This window comes from Rhea pennata, chromosome 13 (genome assembly GCF_028389875.1).
Source record: "Rhea pennata isolate bPtePen1 chromosome 13, bPtePen1.pri, whole genome shotgun sequence".
In the NCBI taxonomy this organism is placed as follows: domain Eukaryota; kingdom Metazoa; phylum Chordata; class Aves; order Rheiformes; family Rheidae; genus Rhea; species Rhea pennata.
The window spans coordinates 9,676,621-9,694,966 of record NC_084675.1 but is presented as its reverse complement, the minus strand read 5'-3'; the positions used below and the strand labels follow the sequence as shown (position 1 = coordinate 9,694,966).

Sequence of the window (18,346 nt, the reverse complement as noted above, 5' to 3'; positions counted from 1 at the left end):
AGTTCTGCTGTCTTTGCTTCATTGAAAATCTGAAGGTTGTGATTTGGGGTTTTTGTTTTCTCAGGATTGCAATTGCCTGGCAAGTCAAGCATTACTCCTGAATATATTGCTCAAAAGGGAAGGACCATATTTTATCACCAAGGAAGGTAAGAACTACTTTCATTTGACTATTCTGAATATTTCAGGAAGCAGCTGTCTGTGTAGTTCTAATGAACATGAATAATGGCCATGCATGCCAGCAGTTGTGTAGCTATTTTCTTCACCATTAAAGCAATTTCTATTTTAAATGGGATATGCATGTTCATAGAGTGGAGAGGAATGAGCTGCTAAATGTATGTAGTCTTCTAGATTGTTTGTATGCAGCGTCTGTGCCTGGTTGTCATTCTGAACACGTACGTATAAAAAAAAGTGCCTATGACCTTGTATATTAAACTGAAACTGAAGACCAGTTTGTCTGTAACAGTCTGAAATGTATGAAGCTTTATACTGATTATTTCTTAATTTTATATAATCTGACTTTGTATCAACATATCTGTAGTTAATTCTGCTTTAATATTATATTATAGCTCTAGGAGAGTGTAGGTTTTAAATTAACGTAAGATTATTCAGAATATTCTGCTAGGCTTGTTGCTTGTGTGCTGTAAGCTTCCCTGACCCTCCCCACCTCCACCCCAAAGCCTGTTGTTTGTTTAGCTGCCTTTGCTTCCTCTTAGAAAGAGAGGAATATTAAGATCAAATAATATTTCTTCTTTTGGTTATTTCTCAAGCAGTGCAACATACTAGTTCATGTTATAGATCCCTGCTTCATAATTTTGACAGGGAACAGCTGGTACTTGTAATGATGAGTTGTCATGTTGACATAAATAGACATTGTATCAGTATTGCTATAATAAAAAGGTCTTGGAAAACAATGTGGAGAAAACATCACTGTATTTCAACAATGCATTGTATATTGGCCAATCTGGTTCCAAAGTCATGGTCAGCATCTGAACATCAGGCATCTTTAGCCTTTTAGTCAGGCTTTGCAGCACTGTTACCTGTACTGTTGTTGGACTTGAGCCACAGTAGCTTTCTTCCATGTGTAGATTGCATCCTTCCTAGCTCTGGAAACAACTTGAAGCAAACTTCCTACACTGCAGAATCAACCAACATACACAGCCAGTTTTGACCACAGATTTGTGATGATGAACAAAAATCCCACTTGACAACGTTTAGGCTTAAATACTGTTGTGCCTCTGGACTCTTAAGAGTTAGCACGTACAAGGGTTTTTTGTGCTATCCAAGATGAAACAGTAGGTGGTGATATCTTTTTAATAGGCACCTTGCATTAAACAATCTGAATCACTGACTAAAGTTCCTGTCCTCCTGCAACTGGAGATTACTGAAGCTGACATTAAATAATCATACAATGAATAAAAATAAACCTTAAAATAAAAGCTAAAGGTCCTTGGTTGTTTCAGCTGACAGGCACAAGGCTTCATATCCTTAGGCTGTGATTTTGTAAGTCAACTTTCACTACTGATACTATAGGTGGAGCTCACCAGTGAGTGACTAGTATGAAAAACACTGCCTTTCCACCAGGGAATTTAAATCTGGATGCTAACTCAAACCTAAATTATGGAATGTTTATCACCTTACTTACTTTCAACATAGTAGTCCCCATTTGACCCCTGCACAATTGACTAGATACCCTTGTAATAAATAGGTTGATGTACCACAGTCACCTGTGGGGTGACGAGGGAACTTCATTGATTGTTCTAATGCAGTGTCATATAATAATGCAGCTCTACCATTTAGTCCTGCTGTAACAGGTGTCAGATTTTTTTCTTGCTGGGCTTTTTTACTGAAAGCCCCTCTTCTTCAAGCCCATCCCTTTTGCTGTCTTTTAAAATAACCATCAGTCGATGACTTGAAACACTGGTTCATTCTTTGGCTTTTCTACCACGTCTGAATACAAGTTCTGCCTGTTACTCCTGTATGGAAATGGGACCATGTGTCATAACTTCCTACACTTTGTCAAGATTTGTTTTCCACTATTCTCCCTCCCTTTTGAAAGTTCAAACCAATGGCTAGAAGCTTAAGTACAAATACAGAGCTTCGTCCTGAACATGGAGACTTCATAAGGACCCCAAGCCTTTCAATGAATTACTGTTCACCTTAGGTAACAACCTCTCAAATACCCTGCCAAAACACAGCAGTAAAAGCAGATGAACAGCATACTCCTGCCTTGGAGTCCTCCTTGTCCCTGAGCATCTTGTCCTGAGCGTTTTCTGTTATTACAACATCTCTGAGTAACAAAGACCCCTCTGTATTTCATGGCTTCTTCTCTGAAACTTAGACTGCTATGATGTAGAAGTAGTGCTCTTCTCATTTCCTGTGTTCTCTTTTTTTAGGTCATGTCTATATAGAACCATGCTAGTTTAATACATAACACTTTACAAAATGTTCACTTCACTTTTGGCACACAGACAATCAGGTGTATGTGCAGGGGGTCTAGTAAATCAATAATGCTTATTATCTGTCAAATACTCCTTGTACTTTGCAGCAGTGGTAATGAGCCTAGTGGAGTAGTACACTAATGCACCTGAGTAGCAAAGCTACCCCACAGAGTAACCTAGGTATCTTTTGTGGGCACTCTGTTGTGTTATTCAGTGCAGAACTGCAAAGCAGTTACCCCTCTTTTGTACTCTCCCAAATTTGTGTAAATTGAATGCCTCACGTCTCATTTAATTAGGTCATCTACTATTCATATATAAAGTTGAGAATCAGGTAAGTTTTGAATGTCAGCTATTAAAAATTTTGTGAAAGTACAGCATCACTTGAATGAACTACACTGTAAAGCACAAGACTCTCATGTTGCTTCCTGTGGATTTTAGCTCAAGAGAGGCAAGACAACAGAAGTATTTACATCCTATATCCAAAAAATAATGTGCAGTTTGATGAGGGTAATGAGATGCACCTTATAGGCCAAATCTATGCATAGATTAATTTTCTAAATTTATCACACTAATAGTTGATATGTTAAGTCTCTTTACAGTATAAGCAGAAAATTTAGCTGTAATTTGGATTGGCTTCTAATATGACAACACCCAACTGGATAATAGGGGACTGGATTGCATCTAAATTTTAGATGTTAAACACAATATGCAAGTGCTTTGCTAAAGCTGATTGAGAATTAACTGATGTGATCAAATTTACCTTACTACTATTAAATAAAAATCTGTACATCTTTTTGTGTGTGTGTTGTTTTTTTTTTTTTTTAACATGTTTAGGTACTGTTGCTGAGCATATTGAAAGAATCTACAGACGAGCTGGCAGCAAAAAACTCTGGTTTGTAAACAGTTATCATCATGTTCTTTCTGTTTAACATCAAACATTCATTTCCCCCCATGTGTAAAGCCAGATCCTTACATATTAAAAAGGGGGGGAAAAAGGACAGCTTTATTAACAAAGTTGTCCTGTTTTAGTGCAGCTGAATAGCTCATCCATAAAGATTTAAAAAAAATTGAAAATTTTTTTCGTAGTATTTTTGAACATAAACCAGCAATAAGCTAGTTTTGTATTGAGTGTTCTTGCAGAAGTACAGTTCCAGTTAATATCAAATAATGATTTTTTTTTTTTTTTTACTTATTTCTTGAAGGTCATGATAAAATAATATCAATGGCTTTATGTAGTAAGACTGGTGATCAAATATAAACTACGTTGATATACTTAGGCAATTAGTTGCTTATTACCCTGAAATAATTTGGTTTGACCCTGACTTTGTCAAAACAACTTCAAAAGGCTTCAGCAAGTGGACTGGTATTTACACATTAATTTCTTTGCCCTGAAGCTCAATAGAAATTTAATTTCTTATTATCAAAGAAATGATGTGAGCCTGTCTGGAATTCTGTTCTCTTGCTCTGTAAGCACTACTAACAGTTTGTAAATTTACGAACTGTTTTTTATTTTTCAGTTTAGTCTGTTCATACAGCTAAATGGACCTTTGCCAATACCGTAGATGCTTTCCGTGCTGACATTCTTAATAAATAAAAATCAAGAGCATTTTTAGAAACCAAATATGTAAACTGTTTTTCATTTCTCTTCCATGATTGCCATGTGACACACGTAGGTTGGTGTTGCGATACAGTGCTGCATTTGTACAGAAATTTTCTTCTTCTATAGCCACACACATTACTACTATACTGGTACATGGGAAACAGGTAAAGTGCCCAGAGGTCTGAAATGGCGCTCCATGAGGTTTTTTTCTGGCTTATTTGCATTATGATGGTATCAGCTAATGCATTTTTGAAATGCTTTGCTCTTGATCTTAAAAAGTGCACAGCAGTTTTCACAGGAATCAACATCAATTGGTTGATGAATTTCCTACTAACATAAGATACTACAATTTGTTCATTAGCTCTGTGATTTTTTTACAGCTACAAAGCCCATGCTACAAAAGCCTAAAATAGGTCTGTTAAGTTTCTATTTTATCAGGAAAACATTATCAAAAATAATTATCTTTTTAAACATTACCATTTCTTCATCTATCCAGCTGTTTTTTAAAGTTACAGCTAGTTTTAAAACTAGCACTTTACACAATTCTCTTCTTTTCATCCTATACCTGTGAATTATTACCTTGGTATGGAAAAAACAGAACAAAACCTTAATATTACTTTTAAAAATATATTTCTAGCTCTTTATTTAAATAGTTTTCTAAAGTACCAAGAGTATCTTGCAAAATGATGAAATGTCAGAAAACAACAGCTGACTTCTTTGACTTGTCTGTTCTCAAGATGATGCCAGAGAAGAGAACAAGAAGCTATTAAATGAAGTTTGTTGTTTAATGACTTACTACTAAATTTATTTTTAATCTATTAATCTATATTTGGACTACAGACTAATGAAAATTCAGAGAATGTTACATAAAGTCTGGAGTCTACATTATAAATAATACATGCATTTATCAAGTTAATTTGGGGATCTCTCAGTGTGGTTCAAAATTATATATGAATTAATTAAACTAGCTTTTGATATGTAGTAGGACTGCTCTGTTTTCTGCCCTCAGGTCTGTTGTGCGCTTCGCAGCAAGTCTTTTAGGTAAACTAGTGGACAGCCTTGCACCATCTATTACTAACGTTTTAGTTCAGGGCAAGCAGGTAAGTCTTCACTTTTCAGAAATGTATTAAGGAATGATAATAGAGAAAATATATTAATGGACTCTTTCATTTGGAAGGCCTTTATAATGCTTCTTTTAGAAGTACAGAATAGCTTAAAAATCCTTACTAAGGAAGAAAAATCCAGAGGAAATAAAGATGCTGTAAGTAGAACTTACGTATGCTGAGGGCTAACTAATTTACTTTAATGACATAAAGCAATATTAAGCAGACAGATCAGCAAACAAACTGGGTAAGAAGGGGAAAAGGCATGTTTTACATAACTCCTCAGATTTGTATTCCCCTTTCTTTCAAGAAAGGATATGGATTCAAGAAGTGAAGTACATCTTTTAAGGATCAGTTAATGACGATACAGCCACTCTTTCTGTAATTGAGTATAACAGATGGGTGCCAGCTGATTTTTCACAAGGAATAACTAGTTATGCAAAAAGTCTTTCAAAATCTGACTTTTCTGCCCCAAAGTTTAATCATCAGCATTTCCTCCTTTCCTAAGCAGGACTTTTAAGTTCATGAAGAGCTGTTTCCAAGCAACAGTACTTAAATATTACGTATTTTTATAGCAAAGCATGTATATGTTTGTATTTATCTATATGGAATGCTATTATGACAGAGCTGTCCTTACCTTATCCAGACTGAGCTCTGAGTGTGTGCTTCTGGCGCTGCATAGCTATAGAGGAAGCTGCATGTGCATGCAGCATGATTGTTGATGCTTATTTTTAAGTTTTCAATCTAACGTGCTTTCATCAATTCCTTTATTTCTCTGTAAGATATTAATTGGGAAGAAGTCATGTTGCTGTGTTTCACTGACAGCAGATTAAAAACAGATTAGAATCTTTGTTAAGGTTTTTTTTTCTTTTTTGTACTTAACCAATCCAGTACCAGAAATCCATTCTGTTTTTGAAAAAGAAGGTTGTAACTTCTGGGATGCTATTAGAAATAAAAAACCAAAAATATGGACTTCATTCTGAGTTTTGAATGAGCTGCACAGCTGAAATGACAGAAATGAGAGAATATCTAACAACCCTAGTATATACTCATGATGATACAGCCTGTTTTAAAATCAAAGCAGTAATCTTGTACCGTTGTTATTATTTGGAAAAATATTTTCCCCAAATTACTGTTATCTTTAGCAAACCTTGTTGTTTCAATAGCATCCAACTAACAGTATTAACAATCAATCATCAGTCACTTAAAGCTGATTATTTTTGCATTGTGTAATTTTAGCAAGAGCAGAGTTCATTAATTTCTGAATTATTTCCAGTGCGCTTTTGTTCCTGTCCAAATCTTCTGAATTGTTTCTAAAATACTGCAGGTGACACTTGGAGCTTTTGGCCACGAGGAAGAAGTTATTTCCAATCCCTTATCGCCAGGAGTGATTAAGAACATCATCTATGAAAAGTGTAATTTACAAGATGAAAGAGAAGCTGTAGTTCAGCAGGAACTTGTCATACACATTGGCTGGATCATCTCAAATTCACCTGAACTTTTCAGCGGCATGCTGAAGATACGGGTCGGGTTAGTAAAGGATGTGTTGTTGTTCTTATTCCTTGTATTGCTGCAGAACTTAGTGCATCAACTGAGATTGTTGCTCCGTTGCAGTAGTGGTTTATGTAAGAAAGATGATTCAACAAAATCTGTATACTTCAATTTTGTATTTTCAGTAAGCATGCTTAAAATTACTGTGCCAAAACTGGCTACACAGCTAACCTTAATCAGCAGTGTAAAGTGGAAGAATGGCAGTCTAACAATACCGTGAAGCTTCCTTACATCAAACACTGTAAACTGCATTTTTTTTTTTCCAAAGTTCAATCCCCATCATGTTAGGACTTCAAAAACAAACATTGTAGTGGGGTCTCACAGATACGTTTTGTACAGCACATAGGCTAGTGCAAGCATGCAGTCGCTAGGTCATCTTGTCCTGCTAGCAGCCAAGAGGCAGAATGTTCTGCCTGGCTCACCTAGCAGCCAAGGAAGCAGTGACCAGCCAGGCCATCAGAGAACATGTAGCTCTGCAATAGCCACAGTAAGTAAGTCTCTAGCAGCAGTGTAATGAGTTGGAGGGGGTTCTGCTTTAGATGAAAGTTGGTCTCACACCCATACCTGGAGCAATGAAGTATGCACTCAAGTACGGTGCTTCTGATCTTGAGATGTTCCTTCCTGGCAGTCGCTATTCTGCATGTTGGGGTAACACCTAGTTTCCCTTGCAAGATGGATGCAGTTTGCTCTCTGTGTATGCGCAACAAGGCAATCTCTACAAAAATCTACTTTTCATCACTTAGGAAGTACAGAGGTGCAGCGCGTGCCTAGGGCTGGTAACCAGCATGTATTTCATTACTGGTAAACATGGTGTAGACATACAGTCCTAGAACTGTAACGGATCACACCAGCTCAAACACTGATTCTTCCTTCTTTATGCTGCCCCATAGGTAATGCAGATGCATGCAGGGTGTGCTGCAGCCAGCCTACCTAGCAGGAAGGTTAGAGGGATATGGCTGGAGGCTGGGGATGTACTGTACAGGCATGCAGGGATGAAACAAGAGGCAGAGAATAGCAAGAGCTGTTACTGTCAGAGACTTCCAGGACCTGGGGAAGAAAAAGGGGAAAAAATGCAGCCTAGGATTACAGCTCTGGGGTTGAGCCTTTAAAAGCTCTTTGTGCCCTTAAGCAGGCATATAGGCAACATAGTTTTGGGGCATATAGGTAAACAAGAGAGACTTCACAAATGTGATAATCTAGGAGAGAGGCAGCATGAATTTGATTTCCTTTTGAAACCACAAAATTCTCCACTAAGTCAAGATACACTACTAGTTCTGTTCTCTGGTTTCTAAGAATGGTAAGCTCATGATGTAGCTCTAATTCAATTAGACAAAGTCTAATTGAAGTCCATCAACCATGAGCGACAAATCTCCTGGAAGCAGGGTTTCAGAGTACTTAAACTATATTTGTTTTCAGTGTTTCAGTACTGCCTGCATTGCAGTTAGCTTAGTCTTTTACAGTGTTTTCTATAATGTGCATTTTGGTTAACAAAAGCTTTCTGCAGTTCAAATGCATGTGCCATTACAATTTTCAGAAAACTGTTTTGAGGCACCAAGGCATACTTCTGATAGTAAATTAATGTGAATAACTGGTATCTGGTGAGAACATTATTCAAGAGCAGTTCGCTACACAAAAATGCTTACATGCCATGGTAAATAAGACCTAATATGTCCTGTAAGTTGATCTTACTAAAACTATCCTTTTGCTCTTAAAACAAACAAACAAAACTGATTAGTTTCCCTAGACAATATTATGAATGTACACAACACCTGCAACCTGAAAATAACCTGTTTGAATTAGCATATTCCATGATATCTGCATCTATACTGCTATCTATCTACACTAACTATTCTGTCACATTTAGAAAGAGACATGTTTGAATAAGCACTTCTTTGAAGAGGTGACTTGTTACTAACTGAACTTTGTAGAACTGCAGCAAGCTCTCTTTAGAATTAGTTCTTAATCTCTGATTACAGATTTTCAGATACTGGTCTTCATATCTAGAACAGAAAATGCTCTTAGACCCAAAATGAACTTTAAAGTGTTCCATCTTGAACATTTTTTTGATAGGAGAAATGCAGCATTTCAGCACTGGAGATAGATATCAATAGTCTTTTCCTTAGCATATAATATTAATGCTTCCACTTCAGCAATTTTGAGTCATTCTAAAAACAGTAACAAAAATAGCTTGCATCACCTGTATGTATTATATATAAACTGCAGATATATCTATCCTTTACAATTTAAATATTCTTTCTGTGGCCTCTATGGATCCACATTACTCTTTCCCCCTCCCCTTCCTGAATCTCTTTTTTTTTTGCTAGTTTTTCTTTTTACTCTTCCAAGGTTAATTATAGGGATTGTTTCCTTTATTCCAGTGTTATCACCCATTCCAGTGAGCAAAACTAATCTTCTCACAGAAACAGAATTCCAATTTGATAATGATTTGATTTAGTGTCTTGTTATTGATTTGTTTTCAGGCTTTCATTTTGAAATAGATCAAGTTCCTGACAGTCCTATTACTATAAAAGCCTCCAATCAACTGGCTTCTACCTACTTCTTTTATCTGTCAGAGTTCAGTAGGAGGTCTATATTTCATTTTGCTAGACTATCTCATATAAGGCACTGCAAACAGAAAATACTGGTGAATGACTTGCTCACAGATGTAGTTGAGTCATCAATGAAAAATTAATTTTTTCTTACACCAATATTTTGATTGTAAATCTTGTAAACAAGGGCCTTACCTTTTTACACAGTAAAATAAATAAAAGGTAGTATACTTTATATAATGTAGTATTACAGATGTATTTATATAAATATATATTTCTATAATGTAGTAACGTATTGTAGTATTATATAATGTGGTATACATGAGTTGGTATTTATATAATGTAGTATGTTGCCTAATAGTCTCCTACATCTTGCATCTACAGCAATGTTGAATCGGTCTGCCTGACATCTCAGAAGTCTGTGAAGTTATTAAGAATCCTTCAGAACTAAAAAACTATGACTTGACTTACACAAACAAAAAAAATCTTTACCTTGTAGAGGCTAAATAATAAAACACCTGTTGAATCTTGCTATACTGCTGATGAGGTGAATCTCTTAGGAATACTTTATGAGCATGTTTTCTGCCATAAATGGAGTAAGGCTTTTTGATATATGCCAGATGATATGATCAAATGTAGTATGATGGACAGTTTAAAGATACAAGTTAGTTAAGTTTTTTTTTTTCCTTTTGACAGTAATACCTACTTGAACTGAGGCAAGACAGATGGTAAGGGAATGAGCTACATGTTCAGTTATCCTGATTCTCTAGATGTATCTATATATTATTTTTTCTTTGATAATATATTAGAGGCTGCAGTCCTCACTGTTTCTGTATTATGTACGGAAGTTTCCCTTCAATAATTTGCAGAGTTCTGCCTCTCTTATACCTAAGGCTGAATACTGTAGAGGTCTTCACGGTTTCCATAATTTTTTAATCAAATCCTTTCAAAACGGAATAGCAAATGAAAGAAAAATGTGATAAACTGCAGAAAGGAATTTCAAAGGCTAAAACTATAAATAAACTCTAAAATCTTTTTACATTTAAAATCATTTAATTTTTGTAGTTTTTTAACTCATCAGCAAAATGCATATACTATCAGACCATAATTTTGAGTAGAAATTTTAACATCAAAAGGCAGGTGAGTATTTGTCATAATGAATGTGCGAGATGTAGGGGAATATGTGCTTAAATACATCTTCTCTTGGAACAGCATACTTCATAACCTATTTCTTAAAAACTACACTGTTACTCTCAGCTCATATTATAATGCAAACAAATGCTAAATCTGAGTATATTCCATAATACAGTAAGAGCAACAGAGTATTCATTTGATACTTCATGCACCTCTTAACAGCCGGATAATACAACCAGGATCATCTGGAATTCTCAAGAGGTATTTTACTAGGCCATTTTTTTTCATCTTAGGAGACTGTTTTTAAACTAACGAATGTTTTCCTCCTTTTACTTCAGATGGATTATCCATGCCATGAAGTATGAATTGAAAATCCGTGCTGGGGATATGCCAGCCAAAGACTTATACCAGATGTCCCCTAGTGAAGTGAAGCAGCTTCTGCTGGATATTCTTCAACCACAGCAGCAGGGGAGGTAATGAGATAAGGGGGCTTGTGGTACCTGTTGTGATTCATAATAGACTGTTCATGTAATTTGCATTTCTGAAATACTTCATATACATCTTAAATCACTAGCTATCTGTGATTAGTAATATCAGTAATATTTATTATAATAATTTATATCAGAAATATCAATAGTGTACTCTAAGGAGCGGTACTAGAGATGTACTACTACATTTTTACAGCTATATCCAGCTTTTACAATTGTTTTTCATATTGCTTGCTTTTTCACCTTTATCCTACCTACACTAACTTTATAGTAGTAATCTATATACTTTGATAGTAATGTGAAGCATCATGTTCATTGATGTGAAATGAGCCAAAAATTACCCAACACTATCCACTTAAGTAACTTGTACCAGTAAGAATGGTTTGTCTGCTGTTCAGTGCCCTCTTTCTTCTAGTTTATTACATGATTTAAATACAGATTTTTTCCACAGTACTTGAGACATAGCTAAGCTAGCTGAAACTTGTAATCTTTTCTCCAAGCTCTAACAGTGTCAAAAAGCATTCACTGTGGTATATAGATGTGAAAGATGAAAGATAAAATTACAGTATCTCCACTTACTATACTAGTTATATTGATGAGATTAAACTCAAAAGTCCTCCTATAAATTTTACTTCTAGCTAGTTAGACTAAACTTTGTCACCAGTACTGCTGATAATTTCTGCAATCCTTCTTGACTGAATAGATAAGGGCATCTAAAACCTTGTTCCTCAACAAAAAAAAGAGACCTAACACACTTCACACTACTGATGTTTCTTCAATTAAAACCTCTTAATATTTTTAAATCTATAATGTCAGTGAAACAAGCTCTTTAACTTGGTGTCTGCTTCCTCCTACCTAGTTGCTACGATGTAGAATCTCTAAATCCATTTCACTATACTCTGAGCATTTTCCACAGGCTTTTCAAAGTGTCTTCACTGTGGTTAGTGATGCTTGCTGTTTAGTTACTTTTTCTACTCATGTTGATATTCTTCCTCTGAAAACTTTAGCAGAACTACTTTGGCTTCTCTTTGCAGCATTTTTTATTAAATGCTATTTAGTAAACATTATGGTCAATCATGGTATACAATTCAAGCACTATCTTTCACTAGGGATCTTATCTCTGTTACCACAATCCATTCTACTTTTGATTCCTTTGATGCTTGTGTTAGCAGAGTCAGCACAGAGCAACAGTCTGGTTGATTTGCTGAGGATGAAGATTCTTTTTTGGGCTATGCATATCCTTCAAAACTTCTTAGGCTTTAACTTCTTGTACAGTATTACCAGCTCATTTTTTCTTACCCATTCATGACTTATTTTTGAAAATTCTCTTTGTGATAGGTATGTGGAACACTGTCTTTTTGCATTATCTTTCTGTGACAGTTTTTACTTCTGCTGTAATCTCTAGAAAATTCAACTATTATGATCCCATATATCACTACTAACTCATTTGTTATGCATGAAGGGCCAGTGGTATGTGCACCTTCTAGTTTCTCCAGAAATAACCCTCCAAGTCTTCATCCAGAGTAAAATTTTTGAAGTTTTCCTACCTCTTACATTGGGCTGGAGGATATATACAGTATAATATCTAATGTAGTGCACACTTCCACAGATACTATTTGAGTTACCTGTATAGGTCACAAGTTTGTGAGCAGCCTTCTTAAAACAGAACACTGTTCTTTTAATGCTCTGAATATTTATAAAACTCAGTTTTTCTTAAACAGTGTACAGGACTTTCTGCTATAGTAAATTTAGATAGGTCAGACTATTTTTGACATTTTAAAGCACTTTTTTGTATTAAGAAAAATTTTTATTTCTATTATGATTTCTTGTTTTTCTATTTTTTATGAATGTTTTCTTGCCCTAGGATCTGTATAAGGACAGATCTGTGTCAAGGTTAGTGGACAGTTAATTGTTGCACTATGAAGTTATTTATGAGATATTCTTTCTTAATCTGTCATGTTAATCCAAGAATTACACAGAAAATCTCTGCAAGGATCAAGCCAATATGCAGCATTTTAAAGTAATTAGATGTCAGTAATAAGTCAGTGACAGTTGTTGTATCAAAAGTGCTTTAAAATTTTCACTTTTTTTGGCGGGGGGGGGTTCTCTTATCTAGAGCTTAGAGGAGGCACTGATGCACCAATTACTGATACTAAGGGCTGGACGGGGGGGAAGTTTAAAAGTATTTGCTTGGTCTTGTAATATAGTTGGGAAAACATGATAAAACTCAGTCTCCAGCAACTAAATGCAATTTATCAAATCTTGCTTTTCAAAATATGAATGCATTTTGGTGGGAACTAAAGAAACTAAAGTGTAAAAACACACATTGTTTTGAGGAATGGTCTGACTTAGATTTCTCCTTCCTGTGCTACCCTGTGCCTCAGATCTCAGTGAGTATTTATTTACTGTTTATCTGCCCTTTAAGATAAAGGGTATTCATTGTCAGGTCATTTTGTTACTCCATCAGGCCTACTGGCATCTGCATAAATCAACAAAATTTATTTTGAAAGTGTCAGGATCACTTAGCAGTACATACAAACAGATGATAAATAAACAACAAAAACACTATTGCTCAATTTCATGAGAAAAGTTGGCAGAACAAAGTTCTGCAGAACAGGAAGGTAATATTGAGAATGAACAACCCTACATACACCACTTCCATCATTTTTTTTTCAAAACTTCAGTTTAGAAAAAACACTTTCTATTGAATTGCCCGAGTTTACAGGTAATTTTTATTCCTGAACCCTCATAAAAAAAAAAGTTATATCAATCCTGTTTAAAAATTCTTTTTTCTGACCTGGTATTTAAATTGAACAGTATGTGTTTCTAATCCACTACAGAGTTTGTATTTTGTAGCTGCAGAATTTCACTGTTATATAATCATTTTGACTATTGTAGTATGACAAAATAAATCTTATTACAGTGAATATTAATCTGTTTTATACATACTAGTTTATGGTGACTTCATCAACTAGACATGAAATCAACATTACTGCTACTGTACTGCACTGAATAGATTTCTTAGTTAATTCTTTTACTGTAGTTACATAAGGCACAAACACATTCAGGAGTAACATTCTAACCTTTACATCCACAGCATCTTGATTTCGTTCTCTTTAAAGCTTAACATTATGAGGAAGCAAAACGTATACTGCATATGCATCATTGATAGATACTTGCTGTCACTGCTTACCCTGCTGGCTTACACCATTGTTTGGTTCTGAATCTGAAACAGCCTTTTTTCCTTCAAGCTCGCAATTTTCTTTGTCTGCAGAAGCTGGCTTAACAGGCGTCAGATAGATGGTTCTCTCAACCGAACTCCTGCAGGATTCTACGACAGAGTGTGGCAGATCTTGGAGAGGACCCCTGATGGTCTAATAGTAGCAGGAAATTTTTTACCACAGGTAAAACATGCAGAAATGCACAGTTATTTCTGCTCTATTTATGGTAGATTATTTTTCCATTAAAAGCAGTTATATGCCTTAATACATCACTTCAACTTAATTGGTTCCTTTTCTGAGACTTGAAAATAATTTTTTTAAAGTTTTCTATTCAGTTCTGTGTTATAATAGAATGGAGGTCACATACTCTTATCAAAGCACATTTGTGAGAGTATAAGACCAGAAGGCCCTCTCCAAGTCATGGAGTTCAGAGCTGTGCTACCATGGACTCTGATATCTGTTTTCTTTTTGATCCTAAAGCAATTGTATTTCTTAGTTGTACATTATTTATTCAGTAAATAAATAGGCTCTGTCTGAGTGTGCTTCTGATGTAACGCAAATTATTTTTCAATCAGAGTATTATTTGTTTTCCAGCAACCAACCTTATCAGATATGACGATGTACGAAATGAATTTTTCCCTTCTAGTTGAAGATATGCTGCAAAGCATTGACCAGCCGGAATACAGACAAATTATTGTGGAGGTATGTGGCCTGCAAAGAGGGAAGGTTTGTAATACGTATGACTTTTGTTACAGCTTAAAAAAAAAAAAAAAAAAAAAAAAAGTAACTGAGGCTCAAATATTTCAAGAAATAGTATTTAAAATATAAACACTTGCTTCAGTGCTTTCTCCATAGATTTTGTTTGATTAAGCAGTTCCTGCTCAGTTTGAAGTTCCTGTCCTTTACCTGGTAAGTCAAATATTAATCACAATGCAAATGCAATTAGGTCACAGGAGGTTAAAACAAGTAAAAAGAGTAATTTCAAAGCAGCTTTCCGTAAAGGCCCAAGCCCATGCCTCTTCCTAACACTTTTCTATATGTAAGGGAAAATCTGCTCTAAAACATCAGTTTGCCCTTTGACAGATTCTTTCTCATTTTGCTGAGACTATCTACTAAGTCCCTTTATATTACTGAACCAAGTAACTTCCAATCCCTTTATGTTCCAATATCTAACAGCAAAACATCAAACTAATTAGATCACCCTGCTTGAACTCCTTCCCTACCCCTGCACCTGGTGTAGCTTTCTGAACAAATCAAGACCATCAGTACCCTCAGAAACTGGTAACTGTGCTGTCAGCAGCCTTCATTATTGATTCCAAAGTATCTGTCCCTGGTGCCTGTGAATATTCCTTCACAGTAAGGTGAATTCAAAACCATCTCGGTTCTGGCTAACGACTGATCGCTATGCTGCTTGCTGGAACAGCCCCAATTTTTGCTAAGAGTCATCAAAGACAAAAATGACCAATGTAGACTCTGTTACCTGTTTCTAGTCACTTACAGTGTTCATCTTTCTATTTAAACCTCCTTTAGCTATAAGAAGTCTAAATTCTCTTAAAATGGGACTTTTTACATCTACTCATTTTATTTTTTGTAAACTTGGATAGTACAGAGGTTCAGCATTTGCTACTTTTCACCCCTCCTTTGGCTGAGCAACTACCATTTGTGCAGCCATAGAGAGAAGTAAATAAACTGGCAAATAACTTCCTGCCTCCCAACAATGTTAGATTTTAATGTCATGAATCACTTGCTCACCATTCTTAAGTAATCCCCAGAAATTGTAACCTTTCATAAAAGCCTGATAAAAGAATCACCGAAAGGGCAAAGTCAGAATTCTATTATCTGTACACTGTTACCAGGACTATTATTAAATTGCTTCCTGCTTAAATCAAGCACATGTAGTTATTCACAGTGCTTCTTATGTAACCTAAACTTTAACAAATCTAATTTAAGGTCTTACAGTCTTTTTTTTTTTTCCTTTCTAGTTGTTGATGGTTATATCTGTTATTTTGGAGAGGAACCCTGAGCTAGGATTCCACGATAAAGTGGACTTGGACAAAGTGGTAAAAGAAGCATTTCATGACTTTCAGAGAGATCAGAACAGGCCAAAGGAAGCTGAAATACAAGTGAGTAAAATACAACTATCTTACAGAGTAATATTCTTGAAGTTGGTTATAATTGTCAATTCTGTGAAGTTCAGAATAAAAAGCTAATTAATAGGAGTTCAGAATGGAACACAAGTAATAAACAAACATACCTGAAAGCTGCAAGACAAAAAGCCTGTACAAAGCCTATAAGCAGAGGTAGAATGTGCATTTATTTTATTTGCCGAGTTGTGAATTCAAACCAGTGCTGTAAAGAGACCACTCGCAGTATTATCTGGCTCTAAAATGAATGTCTAGGTAAAGCTGAGATAGCTTGAGTATTCATCAAACCCAGAAAAAGATGATTGTGGGGGAGGGGAGAACTAAAGCAGAAAAGAGTTGAGAATAATGAAAGTTTTTAAGAAAGAAAAGATTCAGCAAGTAAGTGTGAAATTAGTGCCTTAAAATACAAGAATATTCCAAAAAACCTTAGTAACCAAAAAACTGTGGCCAGTACTTTCTGTAAGAACTTCAAATGCAAACCTGAAAGTATTCTTAGCTATTTTTTTTTTTTTGTGCTAGAGGTGTATTTGTGACCTAGAAAGTTTGTAACCTCTGAGCTTTAAAAACAACATAAATAAAACTTAATGATTAAATAGCTTTTAAGATGTACTTCACTGTATGGGATTTTAGGTTTTATTCTTCAAAGACCTGTAAGTATTCTCAGTTTTAGTACTTTAAAGCTCTGGAAATCTGTAATAAAGCCAGGTTTTTGTGGTGGCTGAAGTAGGAAATATGTGTAAAGTAGTAGGACAAGTCCTTCTGCTACTGAGGAGGATCTCACTGTTGCCAGACAGCAATGCTAGCTCTGAAATAATGTATCAGCTTATAGACTCTGTAATCATAGAATACACTTTATAGTATTAGTAATAGTGGTATACCATACTAATATGCAACAGTACTTCCTGTAGTTGAATTTAGCTCATTTGTAAAATGAGGAAGAATGTGCTGCTCGAAGTTTCTAAAGTTTTAAAGTTCACTTTCTTGCCATTAGTTTTCTGTAATGAGATCTGAAAGAAATCCAGATTTCCAGCCCTAGCAACACATCACCACATGGAAGATCCTTGTTTTTAAAAGGATACAATTTTCTTTAAGTTATGACCCTTTTGGCCTGCCCCTTTTAGAGGATAATGACTCTGTGATTGCAGCCATAGCAGAACTAAATGCGTATCATCCACACAAGTGACTATTAAGTGCCAATTATGCACAGTATATGCTACTGATTTCAGAGACAAGGTCGTCTTGTAGCTATAACCTGAAAGAAAAATCCCACACAAAGACCTATTCGTACTGGTGCTGTTCTAGGCTCCACATAAGTGATGGATTTTTATTTTTCCTAAGCTCAGCTCTTACAAAAGGAAAGTCTTTCCTTAATGACACTATTTAGGCAACAATGTTTTCTTAGGTATTCCTGTGGTGATTTTGCTTCGCTGTTTAGTAGGAGCAGCAAATACCACATGTGAATGAACAGAAGCAGTTCTGCAAAAAAAAGTATATAAATACTACCTAGATTTAATGATTAAAATGACAGATTAGAGTGATACTTTTTGTCTCTTAGAAAGAGGAATCCTAAATTAGAGTTGCAAATAGTATTAAGATAGTAGTTTGAATTTCCAATGACAACATGCATTTAAAGTTTTAGCAGGCCATGATTTTGGAAGCTGGCTCTCCATTATTACTAGGTATCTGCCCACTGGCAGTTAATAGGCAGTAGCCTATTTATTGTCCTGATGTTATTTTGTCTCAACTTTTCCTAACAAAAACACCACCTGTCTGGACATTTTTCCATTAAACTGGCTTTATTTTGAACTTTAATTTCCTTATTAATATGTTGTAATAAATGTCAAATGTTTGCTCCAGTAACTTCAAACACTCCCTAAAACAACAAAGTTTAATATTTACATCGTATAGTCTCTGCCCTTGATTTAATAAAGTAATTGGGAAGTAACCACTTTTCTGAATTAAATATTTGAACCTTTATGACAACAGCCAATATATAATCCGAGAACAAGCAGATGTCACAGCATCACTAACTGAGCAGAATGGTAGTTTGGTGAAGGAAATTTATTTTGTTATTGTATCTGATTAATGAAATAAGTTGATTTGTTACCTGTGAGTTGG

General features: G+C 35.3%; 1 protein-coding gene across 5 annotated transcripts in view; it reads left to right on the top strand.

Moving 5' to 3' along the window:
• Positions 1-18,346, top strand: part of PHKB (phosphorylase kinase regulatory subunit beta) — a 90,514-nt gene that overhangs the window by 70,718 nt on the left and 1,450 nt on the right. For 4 of the 5 annotated variants that reach the window (XM_062586549.1, XM_062586550.1, XM_062586551.1 and 1 more), the window contains 8 exons: positions 65-146; positions 3,273-3,330; positions 5,048-5,138; positions 6,469-6,671; positions 10,714-10,848; positions 14,138-14,267; positions 14,679-14,786; positions 16,067-16,207. In XM_062586549.1, coding sequence (XP_062442533.1) covers positions 65-146; positions 3,273-3,330; positions 5,048-5,138; positions 6,469-6,671; positions 10,714-10,848; positions 14,138-14,267; positions 14,679-14,786; positions 16,067-16,207 — 948 coding nt within the window. Of the gene's footprint in view, positions 1-64; positions 147-3,272; positions 3,331-4,111; positions 4,203-5,047; positions 5,139-6,468; positions 6,672-10,713; positions 10,849-14,137; positions 14,268-14,678; positions 14,787-16,066; positions 16,208-18,346 lie in introns of all 5 variants that reach the window. The other variant, XM_062586554.1, reaches the window with a different exon arrangement.